At 43.7% G+C, this 20,477-nt stretch overlaps 1 protein-coding gene across 1 annotated transcript; it reads left to right on the top strand.

The window, feature by feature from the left end:
* Positions 1 to 14,319: 14,319 nt before the first annotated feature.
* LOC106587995 (transcription initiation factor IIA subunit 2) lies at positions 14,320 to 18,182 on the top strand. The gene is made up of 4 exons (XM_014176656.2): positions 14,320 to 14,539; positions 16,776 to 16,880; positions 17,505 to 17,631; positions 17,852 to 18,182. The coding sequence occupies exons 1-4, from the start codon at positions 14,468 to 14,470 to the stop codon at positions 17,872 to 17,874; spliced, it is 327 nt and encodes a 108-aa protein (XP_014032131.1). The 5' UTR covers positions 14,320 to 14,467; the 3' UTR covers positions 17,875 to 18,182.
* Positions 18,183 to 20,477: the final 2,295 nt, after the last annotated feature.

The following is a 20,477-nucleotide window of genomic DNA, read 5'->3' as shown; positions in this document are numbered from 1 at the left end:
CCAGTCCCAGCCCAGCCCAGCCTAGTCCCAGCCCCAGTCCCAGCCCAGCCTAGTCCCAGCTTAGTCCCAGCCCAGCACAACCCAGTCCCAGCCCAGTCCCAGCCCAGCCCAGCATAGTCCCAGCTTAGTCCCAGCCCAGCACAACCCAGTCCCAGCTCAGTCCCAGCCCAGCCCAGCCTAGTCCCAGCTTAGTCACAGCCCAGCACAACCCAGTCCCAGCCCAGTCCCAGCTTAAGCCCCAGCTCCTTCCCTGCCACCCCAGCACTAGGCCCCTACTCTACCACCCCAGCACTAGGCCCCTACCCTACCACCCCAGCACTAGGCCCCTACTCTACCACCCCAGCACTAGGCCCCTACCCTGCCACCCCAGCACTAGGCCCCTACTCTACCAACCCAGCACTAGACCCCTACTCTACCACCCCAGCACTAGACCCCTACTCTACCACCCCAGCACTAGGCCCCTACCCTGCCACCCCAGCACTAGGCCCCTACTCTACCACCCCAGCACTAGACCCCTATTCTACCACCCCAGCACTAGGCCCCTACCCTGCCACCCCAGCACTAGGCCCCTACTCTACCACCCCAGCACTAGGCCCCTACTCTACCACCCCAGCACTAGGCCCCTACTCTACCACCCCAGCACTAGACCCCTACTCTACCACCCCAACACTAGGCCCCTACCCTGCCACCCCAGCACTAGGCCCCTACTCTACCACCCCAGCACTAGATCCCTACCCTGCCACCCCAGCACTAGACCCCTACTCTACCACCCCAGCACTAGACCCCTACTCTACCACCCCAGCACTAGGCCCCTACTCTACCACCCCAGCACTAGGCCCTACCCTGCCACCCCAGCACTAGGCCCCTACTCTACCACCCCAGCACTAGACCCCTACTCTACCACCCCAGCACTAGACCCCTACTCTACCACCCCAGCACTAGGCCCCTACCCTGCCACCCCAGCACTAGGCCCCTACTCTACCACCCCAGCACTAGGCCCCTACTCTACCACCCCAGCACTAGACCCCTACTCTACCACCCCAGCACTAGGCCCCTACCCTGCCACCCCAGCACTAGGCCCCTACTCTACCACCCCAGCACTAGGCCCCCTACCCTGCCACCCCAGCACTAGACCCCTACTCTACCACCCCAGCACTAGGCCCCTACTCTACCACCCCAGCACTAGGCCCCTACCCTGCCACCCCAGCACTAGACCCCTACTCTACCACCCCAGCACTAGGCCCCTACTCTACCACCCCAGCACTAGGCCCCTACCTTACCACCTCACCTCCTACCCTACCATCCCAGCTCCTAGCCCCAGCCCTACCCTACCACCTCAGCCAGTCAGTAGTTGTGTCTACGTTGATTATCTGCTCATCTCATTTATTATCTGGTGAAATGCTCCTCAAGGTCACAGGGCTGGAAATTTAATTATGCAGCCGGTATATTAAGTGGCACATTTAAAAATGCTGAATCGGAGTAATTAATTTTTGGATGGTATAGTCCTGGGGGAGCTTGTGGTTCTCCTCTCCTCCCCTCACATCAGTGTCTCTGTCTGGACAGTCATCCATCAGGACCCATTGTGGATGACAGCTGTCTTTTAGCAGTAAACACTATCGTTATTCTTGTTTTATGAGGGCTTTTCAAGTACTGTACGGGAGACGGCAATCTTGCTTTTCTTTGATACCGGGCCTCTGTGTGTCTGAACGTTTTGATACCGGGCCTCTGTCTGTCTGAACGTTTTGACACCGGGCCTCTGTCTGTCTGAACGTTTTGACACCGGGCCTCTGTCTGTCTGAACGTTTTGATACCGGGCCTTTGTCTGTCTGAACGTTTTGATACCGGGCCTCTGTGTGTCTGAACGTTTTGATACCGGGCCTCTGTCTGTCTGAACGTTTTGACACCGGGCCTCTGTCTGTCTGAACGTTTTGATACCGGGCCTCTGTCTGTCTGAACGCTTTGATACCGGGCCTCTGTCTGTCTGAACGTTTTGATACCGGGCCTCTGTCTGTCTGAACGTTTTGACACCGGGCCTCTGTCTGTCTGAACGTTTTGACACCGGGCCTCTGTCTGTCTGAACGTTTTGATACCGGGCCTTTGTCTGTCTGAACGTTTTGATACCGGGCCTCTGTCTGTCTGAACGTTTTGATACCGGGCCTCTGTCTGTCTGAACGTTTTGATACCGGGCCTCTGTCTGTCTGAACGTTTTGACACCGGGCCTCTGTCTGTCTGAACGCTTTGATACCGGGCCTCTGTCTGTCTGAACGTTTTGACACCGGGCCTCTGTCTGTCTGAACGTTTTGATACCGGGCCTTTGTCTGTCTGAACGCTTTGATACCGGGCCTCTGTCTGTCTGAACGTTTTGACACCGGGCCTCTGTCTGTCTGAACGTTTTGATACCGGCCTCTGTCTGTCTGAACGTTTTGACACCGGGCCTCTGTCTGTCTGAACGCTTTGATACCGGGCCTCTGTCTGTCTGAACGTTTTGACACCGGGCCTCTGTCTGTCTGAACGTTTTGATACCGGGCCTCTGTCTGTCTGAACGTTTTGACACCGGGCCTCTGTCTGTCTGAACTTGACACACCTCACCTTGTTGTAAAACATCTTCTGAGGTTTATACCTGAACTGTGAACTCAATAAAATATTCAGTGACTTTCTGTAAACTTTCACTGTTATTACACATATATATATTTATAATATCTGTAACAGTGAAAGTTATTACAGAGAGTATATATATATATATATGGTCATGTTATTTACAAAGCTTTCAATCATATTCTAGGCCTTTATTTCATAACATCACATACATCTCCACATTCTTCGCCAACCTACAGTGTCCCTTATATGTTTTAGCATATAAAAAATGCTTGGAAAGATCAGAGGTTGGACCTAAGCAAGTGTTTAAATACTTCCCTACACATATAGAATATATATATATATATATATATATATATATATATATGTATTTATTTAACCTTTATTTAACTAGGAAAGTTAGTTAAGAACAAATTCTTATTTACAATGACGGCCTACCCCAGCCAAACGCGGACGACGCTGGATCAATTGTGCGCCGCCCCCTATAGGACTCTCAATCACGGCCGGTTGTGATACAGCCTGGATTCGAACCAGCGTGTCTGTAGTGACGCCTCTAGCACTGAGATGCAGTGTCTTTAGACCGCTGCACCACTAAATGTTCAGAAACGTTTATAAATAATTAAATAAAAACATTACAGTAACACTCTGTAATAACTTCACTGTTATTACAGTTATTATACATGATCAGAAACGTTTACAAATAAATAAATTAAAACATTACAGTAACACTCTGTAATAACTTCACTGTTATTACAGTTATTATACATGTTCAGAAACGTTTACAAATAATTCAACACTTATCCATCAATAGCTTTTAAATATTTAGTTCATCGTTATTCATTAAAGCTATTATAAAGTATTGCTGTCTAATTATGTCAGACAGCAATATGACTGACTGGGTACTTCCTGTTGACTTTTGTCACAGCTTTAGGTTGTAAAGTTAAATTGATCTCCTTGCCACATTTCCCATCTAGCACTCGGGAAAGCTTGTAATGTTTAATGAGCTATTTGTCATTATATTTGCTGTAATTTGCCATTTGAACATTAGGCAAGAAACGGGGCACAGACATTCAATAAAACCATCAGATAAAGACAGGGAAAATGGTATCCTTCTGCTACTCATACAGCCTGTCTGAACGAGCTTCAGCTAAACAAAATCATGACATTTGGACATTTGAAGGATTAAAAAAATATATATATATTTATTTCACCTTTATTTATTCAGGAAGTCCCGTTGAGATCAGAATACCTATTTTAAAAGGGAAACTTGGCCAAGAGCGCAGAAAAATAATTATAACTGTGATTTGTCTAAAATGGTAACAAAAAAAGTCATCAAAAGAGCACAACCCACTTTAGTTACTGTACGTTAATACACCATTATGTCAGACCTACAGTATACTGGAAATACACCATTATGTCAGACCTACAGTACACTGGAAATACACCATTATGTCAGACCTACAGTACACTGGAAATACACCATTATGTCAGGCCTACAGTACACTGGAAATACACCATTATGTCAGACCTACAGTACACTGGAAATACACCATTATGTCAGACCTACAGTACACTGGAAATACACCATTATGTCAGACCTACAGTACACTGGAAATACACCATTATGTCAGACCTACAGTATACTGGAAATACACCATTATGTCTGACCTACAGTACACTGGAAATACACCATTATGTCAGACCTACAGTACACTGGAAATACACCATTATGTCAGACCTAGAGTACACTGGAAATACACCATTATGTCAGACCTACAGTACACTGGAAATACACCATTATGTTAGACCTACAGTACACTGGAAATACACCATTATGTCAGACCTACAGTACACTGGAAATACACCATTATGTCAGACCTACAGTATACTGGAAATACATCATTATGTCAGACCTACAGTACACTGGAAATACATCATTATGTCAGACCTACAGTACACTGGAAATACATCATTATGTCAGACCTACAGTATACTGGAAATACACCATTATGTCAGACCTACAGTACACTGGAAATACACCATTATGTCAGACCTACAGTATACTGGAAATAAACTATTTGAGAATTTTCTTTCACACACCAAAATGTTTTTTTCTGAGCTCACAGAAACTAAGACATTAAAGAGAACAACTGTAATCAAACCAATTTATTCTTAATCCAATCAAAACAAATGTATTTGAATCTTTTCAACAATAAAAACTATGAAGAACGAAAAAAAAAAAAAACTCAGCTCCCGCACAAACAAGTCTAGTCCCAATGCCGGCGAGCACAAGAGCTCTGAATACAGTCACTGAAGAGGACTTCTGTCTGTATGCATCATTTCTGCAATTAGTAGGGACAACCAAAATACATTGGTTGAAAGCATGGTGCAAAAAAACCTTCATATTTCTGCTCTTCCATGGCTTCCTTCATGTTAGACTATTACTGTAGTAATCAAGTCCTCCATTTCACCCAATGTCTTTTAAAGCCATAGCATACTATATACAGTAGTCTGTGTATTACAATTCTCATATGAAATATCATAAATGTTATTACTGTATGCCATAATCATATTCTTTATAAAAATAAAAAAAACGACTTTCATAATAAACTTATCCACATGTTGTACTTATTGTCCCCTTTAATAATGTAGTTCACATGTTCTAAAGGACCTTATTGACTGCTTTATCAAGACATCCCCTTTAATAATGTAGTTCAAATGTTCTAAAGAACCTTATTAACACCTTATTCCTGTATCGCTATGGAGATCAGCTGGCTGGGGTGTTCCCCTAACGCAGACAGACTCCGACCCCCCCAGCTTGCTGGAGAGAAAAGCTGTTGCAAATTGGAAATCCTTCCGCTTGGGTACGATCATGCAAACCATCACAGGGAAATTTATTTAACCTTCAGCCAAGTGCTCAACCAGCCTGAAACATTATTGATAGCCCATCACAGATGATCAAGATGGAGCGGCGCCTGACGAAAGGGACCCATTTTTACGTTAGAGCCATTGAGCTGGTAACAGGACTTGAAAGGTTGTGTCCGCTGAGCTAGCTTGATCCGGGTTCCAAACGGCTCCCTATTCCCCTATATATAGCGCACTACTTTTAACCAGGGCCCAGAAGTCCCTCCCATAGGACTCTGTTGAAAAGTAGTGCACTATCTAGGGAAGAGGGTATCCTTTGGGATGCACCCTTGGTCAAGGAGCTCAGCTGCGGCAGGGAAATAAAAGTGGCAAGTCACCGCCGCCCTCCCATCAGTCACAGGACTAATGATCTCTGACTCAGCCTGGGTTATATGTCAGCAAATATTCTTCTGTCAAGCAGCCCAGGGTGGAGCCTGGCGTACTGCTCTGTTGTTATCAGAGGCCAGGGTGGAGCCTGGCATACTGCTCTGTTGTTATCAGAGGCCAGGGTGGAGCCTGGCATACTGCTCTGTTGTTATCAGAGGCCAGGGTGGAGGCTGGCATACTGCTCTGTTGTTATCAGAGGCCAGGGAGGAGCCTGGCGTACTGCTCTGTTGTTATCAGAGGCCAGGGTGGAGCCTGGCATACTGCTCTGTTGTTATCAGAGGCCAGGGTGGAGGCTGGCGTACTGCTCTGTTGTTATCAGAGGCCAGGGTGGAGCCTGGCGTACTGCTCTGTTGTTATCAGAGGCCAGGGTGGAGCCTGGCGTACTGCTCTGTTGTTATCAGAGGCCAGGGTGGAGACTGGCGTACTGCTCTGTTGTTATTAGAGGCCAGGGTGGAGCCTGGCGTACTGCTCTGTTTTTATCAGAGGCCAGGGTGGAGGCTGGCGTACTGCTCTGTTGTTATCAGAGGCCAGGGTGGAGCCTGGCGTACTGCTCTGTTGTTATCAGAGGCCAGGCTGGCGTACTGCTCTGTTGTTATCAGAGGCCAGGGTGGGAGGCTGGCGTACTGCTCTGTTGTTATCAGAGGCCAGGGTGGAGGATGGCGTACTGCTCTGTTGTTATCAGAGGCCAGGGTGGAGGCTGGCATACTGCTCTGTTGTTATCAGAGGCCAGGGAGGAGCCTGGCGTACTGCTCTGTTGTTATCAGAGGCCAGGGTGGAGGCTGGCATACTGCTCTGTTGTTATCAGAGGCCAGGGTGGAGGCTGGCGTACTGCTCTGTTGTTATCAGAGGCCAGGGTGGAGGCTGGCATACTGCTCTGTTGTTATCAGAGGCCAGGGAGGAGCCTGGCGTACTGCTCTGTTGTTATCAGAGGCCAGGGTGGAGCCTGGCATACTGCTCTGTTGTTATCAGAGGCCAGGGTGGAGGCTGGCGTACTGCTCTGTTGTTATCAGAGGCCAGGGTGGGGGGGGGGGGTAATGGAGCTCTTACAACAGCTATACATTAACCAGCCTTCAGCGGTTCACACTGCATTTTAATAGTGAGGAGGGACTTTTTTTTTTTTTTAATAATTGTCCCAAAATACTATTTAGTCATTTTCATTTTCACAGATCACGGTCTTCCATTGTGTTGTGGTGATTTAACGGAAGAGGGGAAGAAAGGGGAAAATATCTGTCACTTGTGCTTTTATTGATATGGTTTCAATGATAAACGTGTACAAATTGAGAATTAAGAATTGCAATAATGTTGACTGCTATGAAAATCTGTGATGTTTGTGCTACAGATCCCCCAAAAAATAAATGTAATTTATAAACGAACCACCATATTATTGAATAATTAATATGGTTATTATTATACCGTGATTGTTTACATCGTATTACATTTCAGGAGGTACAGGGGTTGATGTTAAAAATTAAAAGAGCGCAGATATGCACAGGTGGTAAAATTCAGGTGCTGTAATCAAATGGAGTCAAATCAGGTTCCAACATTTATTACAAAACTAGATTTCAAGGTACAGAAAGCATAAAATCCCTCCAGTTCCACTCCATTTTTCACAGCATGATAATTAACTAATTCAATATGCAGATCCAAGTCTCAGAGGCATTGTGGAATTAATTGTTCTCATTGGCTCATGTAATTATTTGTTTGCAGATTTAATTAGCCGATTTAGAAAAGTGTGTAAATGTTGTTGATGTATAATGATGATCATTCTGAGTGAATCAGACACTCTCCAGGGTTGGGGACAGGGTTAGGGACAGGGACGGCGTTAGGGACTGGGTTAGGGACAGGGACAGGGACAGGGTTAGGGACAGGGTTAGGGCCAATACAGTGGCTGTTAATATCTATGAAACATAAAGTGAATCGTAATCAACCACTACTATCATGTCACTAAGTGATGCCGTTATAGAGCCACCAATCAGGCCACTAGCAACTATTCTGTTGCCTGAGAATGTGCTAGAAAATGTACAATGACTCAAAATATGGAAGCATTTGTAAGCATTACAAAGTGCATACTGTTTATTGGATTTTACAAAATAACTTTGTTGTAAAAGTAGGACAATTACACATTGACTGAATACGGGTTATATTCAGAGGTCAAGTTTTTTGGACAGCAAAAAATCTTATTATGGTCAAAGAAAACAAGAGCCAGAGCAAACACAGGACATTATCCTTCTACTTAACTGATTACTGGCTGTAATCCAAACTACCCTGTCTGCATCCCAAATGGAACTCTATGGGTCCTGGTCAAAAGTAGTGTACTATATAGGGAATAGGGTCCTGGTCAAAAGTAGTGCTCTATATAGGGAATAGGGTCCTGGTCAAAAGTAGTGCACTATATAGGGAATAGGATGTTATTTGTGGACGTATAAACCGAGTAGAAAACTAATAGGATTCATTTCCTAACCCTGCTGCCTACTGGAACACAGACCTTGTGAGTCGTCCTAACGACTGGCATATTGAAAACAAACTGTTCTGACAGCAGAGTTCAAATTAGACTAATGGTTAGTGTGGGCAGTAAAAAGGGGACAAATGGCACCCTATTCCCTATTTAGTGCACTACTTTTGACCAGGGTCCATAGGGCTCTAGTCTAATATAGTGCACAACAACAAAAAAGGAAGTAGGGTAGCATTTGTGACGCAGCATGGTTCTGTACTGTAAAAACACCGCAAAACATTTTGTACGCCACGCAGTTTGAAGTGCACTTTTTTTTGTGGCACGTCATTATTTATCGTGCTGTTTTCTAATGTTTCCCTCATTAGTTCCCCGTTAATATTTCATCAGCTGTTAAATATTCATTTAGCCAAACATCGCACCACATTGGAACACGATCTGCTTTTCTTTCTGTCGTCTCTCTCATCCTCCTTTTAGCCTGTGTGATCATTAATAATGATATCTATACACCCTTAATCCACATTACTTCAATAGGATCCGTTAAAAGAACCAGCCAAAACCAGTTATTTACCAAATTGGCTCCACGCATTTTCACAATCTTTAAGTTAAAAAGTGGTGTTATATTGTTCATTTCATGTTTGCAACTTCCACTGCAGTACATCACTGTTAAACTGTAGAGTCCATCCAATCACCAGCATGTACCAACTTCCACTGCAGTACATCACTGTTAAACTGTAGAGTCCATCCAATCCCCAGCATGTACCAACTTCCACTGCAGTACATCACTGTTAAACTGTAGAGTCCATCCAATCACCAGCATGTACCAACTTCCACTGCAGTACATCACTGTTAAACTGTAGAGTCCATCCAATCACCAGCATGTACCAACTTCCACTGCAGTACATCACTGTTAAACTGTAGAGTCCATCCAATCACCAGCATGTACCAACTTCCACTGCAGTACATCACTGTTAAACTGTAGAGTCCATCCAATCACCAGCATGTACCAACTTCCACTGCAGTACATCACTGTTAAACTGTAGTCCATCCAATCCCCACCATGTACCAACTTCCACTGCAGTACATCACTGTTAAACTGTGTGTGATGACGGGGCGGCAGGTAGCCTAGTGGTTAGAGCGTTGGTCTAGTAATCGAAAGGTTGCAAGTTCAAATCCCCGCGCTGACAAGGTCATTCTGTCATTCTGCCCCTGAACAAGGCAGTTAACCCACTGTTCCTAGGCCATCATTGAAAAATAAGAATTTGTTCTTAACTGACTTGCCTAGTTTTTTTAAATAAAAAGATATAGATATACTATTGTAAAGTGGTTGTTCCACTGGATATCATAAGGTGAATGCACCAATTTGTAAGTCGCTCTGGATAAGAGTGTCTGCTAAATGACGTAAATGTAAATCATCTAATGAAGTTTGATTTTCTTAAACTGGGGAAGCTGATCCTCTCTGCAATTTAGAAAATATTTCATTTTGTCTATGTGTATTTGCCAAAGTACATTTTTCTTACTTCAAAAAGGTAACATTTGCTGAATTAGTGGAGGCCTGCCAACAGAAGCAAAGGCAAACACAACAGAGTCACAAAATGTTGGACATGTACTGTAATTTCGAGAGGACTATTTCTTATTTAACAAAGCTCTCTGATCTTAATGAGTCAACAGTAATGTGCTAATTAGCAGCATTACTGAAAGTAGACAGCAGTATCATATTAGAAAACAGCATCAGAAGGATACAGGGAATTCTCTAGTTGTCTCATTGAGACAGTGAATAAATATGCAATCACATAGTACAGCCTTCATTTGTATGACTCTCCAAAGGATGTGGCTACAAGTCAGAGGGTACTGTGGCTACAAGACAGAGGCCACAAGACAGAGGTTACTGTGGCTACAAGACAGAGGCCACTGTGGCTACAAGACAGAGGCTACAAGTCAGAGGCCACTGTGGCTACAAGTCAAAGTCTACAAGTCAGAGGCCACTGTGGCTACAAGACAGAGGTTACTGTGGCTACAAGACAAAGGCCACTGTGGCTACAAGACAGAGGCTACAAGACAGAGGCCACTGTGGCTACAAGACAGAGGCCACTGTGGCTACAAGACAGAGGTTACTGTGGCTACAAGACAGAGGCTACAAGACAGAGGTTACTGTGGCTACAAGACAGAGGCTACTGTGACTACAAGACAGAGGCTACAAGACTGAGGCTACTGTGACTACAAGACAGAGGTTACTGTGACTACAAGACAGAGGCTACAAGACAGAGGTTACTGTGGCTACAAGACTGAAGCCACTGTGACTACAAGACAGAGGGTACTGTGACTACAAGACAGAGGCCACTGTGACTACAAGACAAAGGCCACTGTGACTACAAGACAGAGGCCACTGTGGCTACAAGACAGAGGCTACAAGGCAGAGGCTTCTGTGGCTACAAGACAGAGACTACTGAGGCTACAAGTCAGAGGCCACTGTGGCTACAAGTCAGAGGCCACTGTGGCTACAAGACAGAGGCCACTGTGGCTACAAGACAGAGGTTACTGTGGCTACAAGACAGAGGCTACAAGACAGAGGTTACTGTGGCTACAAGACAGAGGCTACTGTAACTACAAGACAGAGGCTACAAGACTGAGGCTACTGTAACTACAAGACAGAGGTTACTGTGACTACAAGACAGAGGCTACAAGACAGAGGTTACTGTGGCTACAAGACTGAAGCCACTGTGACTACAAGACAAAGGCCACTGTGACTACAAGACAGAGGCCACTGTGGCTACAAGACAGAGGCTACAAGGCAGAGGCTTCTGTGGCTACAAGACAGAGACTACTGAGGCTACAAGTCAGAGGCCACTGTAGCTACAAGTCAGAGGCCACTGTGGCTACAAGACAGAGGGTACTGTGGCTACAAGGCAGAGGCTACTGTGGCTACAAGGATACAGATGTAAGGACTTCATTTGAGCCAGTGTGCTACAGCAGGAAAATAATCCTGCAGCAACAGGAAATGTGAATTATTATGTGGATTATAATTAATGGACATTTTCGTAGCGGTTGATACATTTATCGTAACGGAAAATCAAGTCTGAAATTCCAAATTGGAAATTACAAACTTCAGAAGCCTTTTAGACCTCAAATACACTACACGTTTTAAATGTAAAGTTATCCTGCAACAGGGTGATCAAATGAAGCACCTACATCTGTACTGTGTCTATAATACAGTAGCTACTCTATGTCCGTGAGAGGGACGCCATCTCTGTATGATTAACACCTCTGGTAGGATCAACATTCTCTGTGAACCTGCAGTGTGCTTTCCTTTATCTGCAACTGATTGAATGAGATCTAATGTGTGTGTGTGTGTGTGTGTTCTAACGGTCAGTAAGTAACAGAGGGGTGCCAGTGGGACTGTTGTGGAGATTGAGCTCCAAAGTAAAAAGTCACGTGTCGAAAGGAAAAGCGTTAAACAAAAGCGAAAAGACTAAATGTTGAGCTGAGCTGTGATGTTGTGATGGAAACACTTTGGTGTACACACACACACACACACACACACACACACACACACACACACACACACACACACACACACACACACACAGTAGATAAGCCATATCTGCTGCTGTGTGCTTGTTTTGTGATTGGTTATGTAATTCAGTTTGACACAGTAATTAAATGAAGGAAGTAGTACCCATTTCCTTCCTGTTTTCTCTATTGATCATCATCTACTGCTCTGCACCACGCCTCCTCATTAACATACCACTGTAAGCCCCTCCTCCACCATTAACATACCACTGTAAACCCCACCTCCTTCATTAACATATCACTGTAAACCCCACCTCCGCCATTAACATACCACTGTAAACCCCAACTCCTACATTAACATACCACTGTAAACCGCTCCTCCCTTATTAACATACCACTGTAAACCCCTCCTCCTCCATTAACACATACCACTGTAAACCCTGCCTCCCCCATTAACATACCACTGTAAACCCTTCCTCCTCAATTAACACATACCACTGTAAACCCCACCTCCTCCATTAACACATACCACTGTAAACCCCGCCTCCTCCGTTAACACATACTACTGTAAACCCCGCCTCCTCCATTAACACATACCACTGTAAACCCCACCTCCTCCATTAACACATACCACTGTAAACCCCACCTCCTCCATTAACATACCATTGTAAACCCCGCCTCCTACATTAACATACCACTGTAAACTCCTCCTCCTCCCCATTAACATACCACTGTAAACCCCTCCTCCTCCATTAACATATCACTGTAAACCCCGCCTCCTCCATTAACATACCACTGTAAACCACGCCTCTTCAATTAACACATACCACTGTAAACCCCACCTCCTACATTAACATACCACTGTAAACCCCGCCTCCTCCATTAACATACCACTGTAAACCCCTCCTCCTCCATTAACACATACCACTGTAAACCCCACCTCCTACATTAACATACCACTGTAAACCCCGCCTCCTCCATTAACACATACCACTGTAAACCCCTCCTCCTCTATTAACACATACCACTGTAAACCCCGCCTCCTCCATTAACACATACCACTGTAAACCCCGCCTCCTCCATTAACACATACCACTGTAAACCCCTCCTCCTCTATTAACACATACCACTGTAAACCCCGCCTCCTCCATTAACATACCACTGTAAACCCCGCCTCCCCCATTAACATACAACTGTAAACCCCTCCTCCATTAACACATACCACTGTAAACCCCGCCTCCTCTATTAACATACCACTGTAAACCCCTCCTCCCCCATTAACATACCACTGTAAACCACGTCTCCTCCATTAACATACCACTGTAAACCACGTCTCCTCCATTAACATACCACTGTAAACCCCGCCTCCTCTATTAACATACCACTGTAAACCACGTCTCCTCCATTAACATACCACTGTAAACCCCGCCTCCTCTATTAACATACCACTGTAAGGACATATAAATAAGTTAATTGAACTCAATGACTTTTATTCTGGGGGAAACTGAATAGATAGATACATAGATCAATGTCAATAGTTTTGGTTTATGTTGAGCCCACCAGTCCCCGACTTTGTCCAAATAATTGCATTACCTGCTCTGACATATTTACAATGTAATTTCCTTTTATTTGTATTCTCTGTAAAAGAAGAAAGAAATTTTAAAAAAAAGTGGCATTTCAAATCCGCTCCTTCAATAGATCTATGCATTACCAAAACAACCATGTATAATGTTGAAATGAAGTTGACAAAATCTCCTCTTGCTCTAACCATGATTTATCTGGTGTTTTGTATATATAAATGCTTATTCAGGCATCTGTGGGCAGATGCATTTATCCTACTCTGGCATCTCTAACGAATAACTCTGTTCTGTTAGCATTAGCCTTGACACTGTCTCTTCCAGTGTGATAAAAAAAAAGTGATTTTTTTTTCGTATCACAAAGCTGAGAGACTGCTCTTTACTGATTAATGTAAGAGATTACTGTGGAAGTCTTATCGTGGGGGGAAAACATATGAATGGTGGATTTGGGAGTTAACATCATTAGTCTTTATAAACAGTATTGTTGATAATACATCATTTTCAAAAGTACTTAAATATCTAAGTATTCACAAAAAAAAAGTACTTTACAGTTTATATTCCTTTTCATAACATGCTTGTTTGTTGCTTTTGAAATTGTACTCAACTGATGGAATCTAAAAAAGTATTTCATTAAGATAATTGTATAATTGTTGAAAAAAATATATACTTAAAAAAAATAATAATATTGCATTGACACAAACCTTTTGTCAGTCAATAAAAACAATATACACAATCAATAGTGTGTCTTCCGTCTCTTATCCACAGATAACAGTACCCTTGCAGACTTTTCTTTCTTCAGTACAGATACAGTTCTAGTGAATCACCCTGTTCTTTTGTCATCTGCTACCATCTAGCGGTTCTTACCGGTATAAAGGCTTGCTGGACGTTCTGGGGGGAATATACGATACGTAATATTGTGTTTGTCCTCCGCGGTGTTCCGTAGTCGGGGGCTCACAGGTCGGTTTCTGAAAACACCGCTAGTAAATCGTACTTTGGTAGTGAATTGTGCAATTGCACAATCTTACTAGTAAATTCATTTATTACAATGGCATACCAGCTCTACAGAAATACGACGCTAGGAAACAGTCTGCAAGAGAGCCTTGACGAGCTAATTCAGGTAAACTGCAGCTATGCTAGCTTCCAAGCTAGCTAGATAATTAGCTAACGTTATCTAGTTGCACTTTGTTTGGGATAGCAAGTTAAGTTAGCTAATTATGAAGCCACATTATCCATCGTAAACTTCGATATCTGAAAGGTGTTATCTTTCACGAGAAATAACTGGTTAGCTAGCTAGTTACCTTCTCGTCTTCTACATAGCTAACTAACTAGTTAGCCACGCTAACAAGAAGCATCTCCATAAATGGCTGCAGTGACGTCTGATTTGAACGAAGAAGCTAGCAAGCTAAAATATTAGTTCGAGAAAGCTCATTTACAGGCTCAGTTTTGATTGACTAAATGAAGCTGGCTAATGTGTTTCACCGAAGTTCGTAGTGATTAACGTTATTTGGATTCACTACATTTTCATTGCTAGTTCTCTGATAGCTAGTAACTGGCTCATTAGTTAGCTGTTATCCGCGTATGCGCGACTAGGTGATGGTGGTGCATTAGCTCAGTAAATTCAGGATTTCTGGTTCAAGCTTCACTCCAGCACTTCTCAATCACAAGCTACTATACTTTGCCAGCTACTGTTAGCTACTCATCTGAAAACAGTAGCTAGGTATATACACTGCTCAAAAAAATAAAGGGAACACTTAAACAACACAATGTAACTCCAAGTCAATCACACTTCTGTGAAATCAAACTGTCCACTTAGGAAGCAACACTGATTGACAATAAATTTCACATGCTGTTGTGCAAATGGAATAGACAACAGGTGGAAATTATAGGCAATTAGCAAGACACCCCCAATAAAAGGTGTGGGGACCACAGACCACTTCTCAGTTCCTATGCTTCCTGGCTGATGTTTTGGTCACTTTTGAATGCTGGCGGTGCTTTCACTCTAGTGGTAGCATGAGACGGAGTCTACAACCCACACAAGCGGCTCAGGTAGCGCAGCTCATCCAGGATGGCACATCAATGCGAGCTGTGGCAAGAAGGTTTGCTGTGTCTGTCAGCGTAGTGTCCAGAGCATGGAGGCGCTACCAGGAGACAGGCCAGTACATCAGGAGACGTGGAGGAGGCCGTAGGAGGGCAACAACCCAGCAGCAGGACCGCTACCTCCGCCTTTGTGCAAGGAGGAGCAGGAGGAGCACTGCCAGAGCCCTCCAAAATGACCTCCGGCAGGCCACAAATGTGCATGTGTCTGCTCAAACGGTCAGAAACAGACTCCATGAGGGTGGTATGAGGGCCCGACATCCACAGGTGAGGGTTGTGCTTACAGCCCAACACCGTGCAGGACGTTTGGCATTTGCCAGAGAACACCAAGATTGGCAAATTCGCCACTGGCGCCCTGTGCTCTTCACAGATGAAAGCAGGTTCACACTGAGCACGTGACAGACGTGACAGAGTCTGGAGACGCCGTGGAGAATGTTCTGCTGCCTGCAACATCCTCCAGCATGACCGGTTTGGCGGTGGGTCAGTCATGGTGTGGGGTGGCATTTCTTTGGGGGGCCGCACAGCCCTCCATGTGCTCGCCAGAGGTAGCCTGACTGCCATTAGGTACTGAGATGAGATCCTCAGACCCCTTGTGAGACCATATGCTGGTGCGGTTGGCCCTGGGTTCCTCCTAATGCAAGACAATGCTAGACCTCATGTGGCTGGAGTGTGTCAGCAGTTCCTGCAAGAGGAAGGCATTGATGCTATGGACTGGCCCGCCCATTCCCCAGACCTGAATCCAATTGAGCACATCTGGGACATCATGTCTCGCTTTATCCACCAACGCCACGTTGCACCACAGACTGTCCAGGAGTTGGCGGATGCTTTAGTCCAGGTCTGGGAGGAGATCCCTCAGGAGACCATCCGCCACCTCATCAGGAGCATGCCCAGGCGTTGTAGGGAGGTCATACAGGCACGTGGAGGCCACACACACTACTGAGCCTCATTTTGACTTGTTTTAAGGACATTACATCAAAGTTGGATCAGCCTGTAGTGTGGTTTTCCACTTTAATTTTATGTGTGACTCCAAATCCAGACCTCCATGGGTTGATAAATTGGATTTCCATTGATTATTTTTGTGATTTTTGTCAGCACATTCAACTATGTAAAGAAAAAAGTATTTAATAAGATTATTTCTTTCATTCAGATCTAGGATGTGTTGTTTAAGTGTTCCCTTTATTTTTTGGAGCAGTATATTTCTTACAATGTTAACTTGAGTCATGATGAAATGAGAAACGGTTGTCTACCTATTTTCCTAGACCCAACAGATCACGCCGCAGTTGGCGCTTCAAGTTCTCCTCCAGTTTGACAAAGCCATCAACACAGCGCTGGCCAACCGGGTTCGCAACAGGGTCAACTTTAAGGTGAGGACTGGCTTGTGTTCACTAGGAAGCAAACGAAACGAGGAAGAGACCGACCTGAATTTCTCTAATAGAAACTCTTGTTTTCATGGGCAAAACTGTTTGCAATTGTTTGGACTAATTATTACTCCCCTGTTTGCGCCTACCTTAAAAAAAGGGACAAATACGGGTGCGGGGGCTGCTACAGGTGCAGGCTTTCTCTCTAGCCAAAGCAACATCACAGCTGATTCAACAAAGACTGTATTGAAGGTTATGGTTAAATCAAATCGAAGTTTATTCGTCACGTACACAGTTTACAACTGGTATAAACGGTGCAGCCTAATGCTTACTTGCAAGCTCCCTCAACAGTGCAGTACAATATCAATATAATCAAAGTCAGATAATAAGTAGTGGAAGAATGTAATATAATTGATATGTACACAATTGGTTAGTTGAAACAGATGACTGTTTTTGGCTGGAGCAAAAGCCTTCACCCACACGTAAGCCTTGCAGATAAGCTTTCCCATCCCTGGTTGAAAATGAGCTGAAATCATAGCTGTACGTTGTTTTATTAATACATCATTTGGTTAAAATGCCATTCTGCTTTGTACACCTTTTTAATGTGTTGTGACATTCTCTCGCCTCTAGGGGTCACTAAACACCTATAGATTCTGTGACAATGTGTGGACCTTCGTTCTGAATGATGTGGAGTTCAGGGAGGTGACAGATCTGGTCAAGGTGGACAAAGTCAAGATAGTCGCCTGCGATGGGAAAAGTAAGCTCACTTTTTTTATTTCTCAGGCCATTTTCTCTTCATCTTCAAACAGACTCCGTTAGAACTAGATTGCACACTTCTCTTCCAAGTATAAGACAAAGTGAATGACTATTTCTCACACAGTAGTTTGATTTTAATTTAGACCACCCATTTGCAGATTCTCATTGAAATGCACAATTTATTACCAGACTTACCTGACCAGCTTCTTTTCTCTTATCAGACACTGGTAATGCTGCAGAGTGAACGAAGTCCATGGCATCAGCTGAGACGTTACTGATGAAGAGGAGGGTGGAGAGAGACCACCCCATATCACAGACAGACAGGACTGTATATATATAATTTATTAAAGTAATGGCTGTAAAGAAGATACACTTAAACCCTTATGTGTGTGTATATACCACCATCTGAATCAATGGGAGTGAATGGACCAGTCAAAGCCTTGGATATTGCTTGCATGACTTTTTTTTAAATACATTTGTTTCTTAGAACTGCCTTTTCAGTTTAGTTACTGTTGAGCTTGTTAACCTTTTAATAAACTTTTATTTAAAATATGGAGACTTATTATTTCTGGGGGAGAAACTGCATTTGAAACAAATGTCACGTAACTGTTTTTTTTATTAATTTTTTTACAGTATAACTTCCTTACTCATCCGCAACGGAGTGATCTTGGATCCTCTGCTCCTAAAACACACGTGACCGTCCTCTTGACAATGACTTGCTCTGTAAAGGCTCTGCTTCAACTGCAATGGCTGGTATTGGACTTGTATCGCTATCCACTGTCTGTGTTCTTTGGATAGAAGCTTATCCAATTGTATTGGTCGCGTACACATTTAGCAGATGTTGTGGGTGTAGCGAAATGCTTGTCTTCCTAGCTCCCAAACAGTGCAGTAATATCTAACAATACACACTAATCTAAAAGGAAAAGAGTGGAATTAAGAAAAGTATAAATATTATGACGAGCAATGTCCGTAGTATAAATACGTATGTGATTATGTATAGACATTATGTACAGTGTGGATATAGTATATCTGTAGGATAGAAGAGTGTATATAGCAATAGATGCATAGGAAGGCCTTGACTAGAACACAGTATATACATATGAAAGAAGTGCTACGGGGGCGATAGTCCTTTAGTTCAGTTATATAGAATGGGTTGTACAAAGGTATTTGTGTCACAATACTGCTGTGGTGGTTAGTCCCACACTATATATGCTTTAGCCACCACTTCTATTATTCTCATGCCATGTCTTCCTATACATTATACAGCCAGGCTAGTGGCTGGTTGTTTGTTTGTTTCTCTCACCACTCAGCCAGGCCAAGGTACCAACTCACCCCCCCCCACCTCAGATTCCCTCTGGCAGACCAGCTGTGACCCAAATCACTAGGAGAGGAAGAGAAGGATCGGGAGAAAGATGACTGCCCAGATGAGAAGACTGATAAGGAGTCAGTTTAGAGTAGTGTTTCCCACTCCAATGTACTGTTGTGTGGTAATGACGTTATACAGCTGAATATCACATGACAGGAAGAAAGGCTTGACTGAATGAGGAGGAGCGAATGGCATTATAAAGCTGAAATATCACATGACAGGAAGAGAGGCTTGACTGAATGAGTAGGAGCGAATGGCATTATAAAGCTGAAATATCACATGACAGGAAGAGAGGCTTGACTGAATGAGTAGGAGCGAATGGCATTATAAAGCTGAAATATCACATGACAGGAAGAGAGGCTTGACTGAATGAGTAGGAGCAAAAAGAGACTGCTCATATGAAGTTTCAGATGGCCGAGTTAGTAGTCTATAGACTATATGAATATTATTTTTGCTATTTTCATGTCATCTAACAAATGTAATTTGATCCGGTGTTATGGTCAGATTACATGAAAATAGAGCTCTTTGGCCAGGGTTTGGTGTTGAAAGAAAGATGTGATAAGCAGAAAATAATCCCATACCTACTGTAAAAAATATGGTGGTGGATATTTTATGTTTTGCTTCCACTGGTGCTGGGGCCCTTGTTAGGGTCAACGTCATCATGAACTTTACCCAGTACCGGGACATTTTAACCAAAAACCTGTTTTCCTTCTACCAGCGAGTGGATCTTCCAGCAAGATAATAGCACACATAAAATTTCACAAAGAAATTGACGACTAAATCAACATTTTGCAATGGTCATCTCATCCTCATGGACCCCCATTGAAGAAGACAGTCCATAATTGTCCCCATTGAAGAAGACAGTCAAAGAGCAGACAAAGGATATCAAGGATCTGGACAGATTCTGTATGGAGGAATGGTCTAAGATTCCTCCCAAAGTTTTCTCCAATCTCATTAACGATTTTTAGAAAAAGACTCAGTTATCATCGCGAGGTATTGAAAACAGCGGTGCCAATAATTTTGACCTCTATTTTTTTCAGAGAGAGAAAAGTATTACTTGTGAAACAAAAATATCTTTCTCTGTGTTAGTATAAAATAATATAATTTCCCAATTTTTAGAGCATACAATAAAGCAGATTTTTTTGTTTTTTATACAGCCTTTTTTACTCATCTTTATCAACGGTGCCAATAATTTTGGACCTGACTAGGCTATATACACTGAGTTTACAAAACATTAGGAACACCTTCCTTATATTGAGTTGTCCCCCTTTTGCCCTCAGAACAGCCTCAATCGTCGGGGCAGGGACAAGGCGTCTAAAGCGTTCCACAGGGATGCTGGCCCATGTTGACTCCAATGCTTCCCACAGTTGGGTCAAGTTGGCTGGCTGTCCTTTGAGTGGTGGACCATTCTTGATACACACAGGAAACTATTGAGTGTTGAAAAACCCAGCAGCGTTGCAGTTCTTGACACACTCAAACCA

The sequence above is a fragment of the Salmo salar genome, chromosome ssa11, assembly GCF_905237065.1.
Source record: "Salmo salar chromosome ssa11, Ssal_v3.1, whole genome shotgun sequence".
Classification (NCBI taxonomy): Eukaryota; Metazoa; Chordata; class Actinopteri; order Salmoniformes; family Salmonidae; genus Salmo; species Salmo salar.
Note: the sequence above shows the minus strand (reverse complement) of the source record. Positions and strands in the feature narration are given on the sequence as shown.

Coding starts and splice junctions, on each gene's coding strand:
- LOC106587995 (XM_014176656.2), top strand. CDS start 14,468: ATGGCATACCAGCTCTACAGAAATACGACGCTAGGAAACAGTCTGCAA. Junction 16,881..17,504: donor GCAACAGGGTCAACTTTAAG/GTGAGGACTGGC, acceptor TCTCGCCTCTAG/GGGTCACTAAACACCTATAG. Junction 17,632..17,851: donor AGTCGCCTGCGATGGGAAAA/GTAAGCTCACTT, acceptor TTCTCTTATCAG/ACACTGGTAATGCTGCAGAG.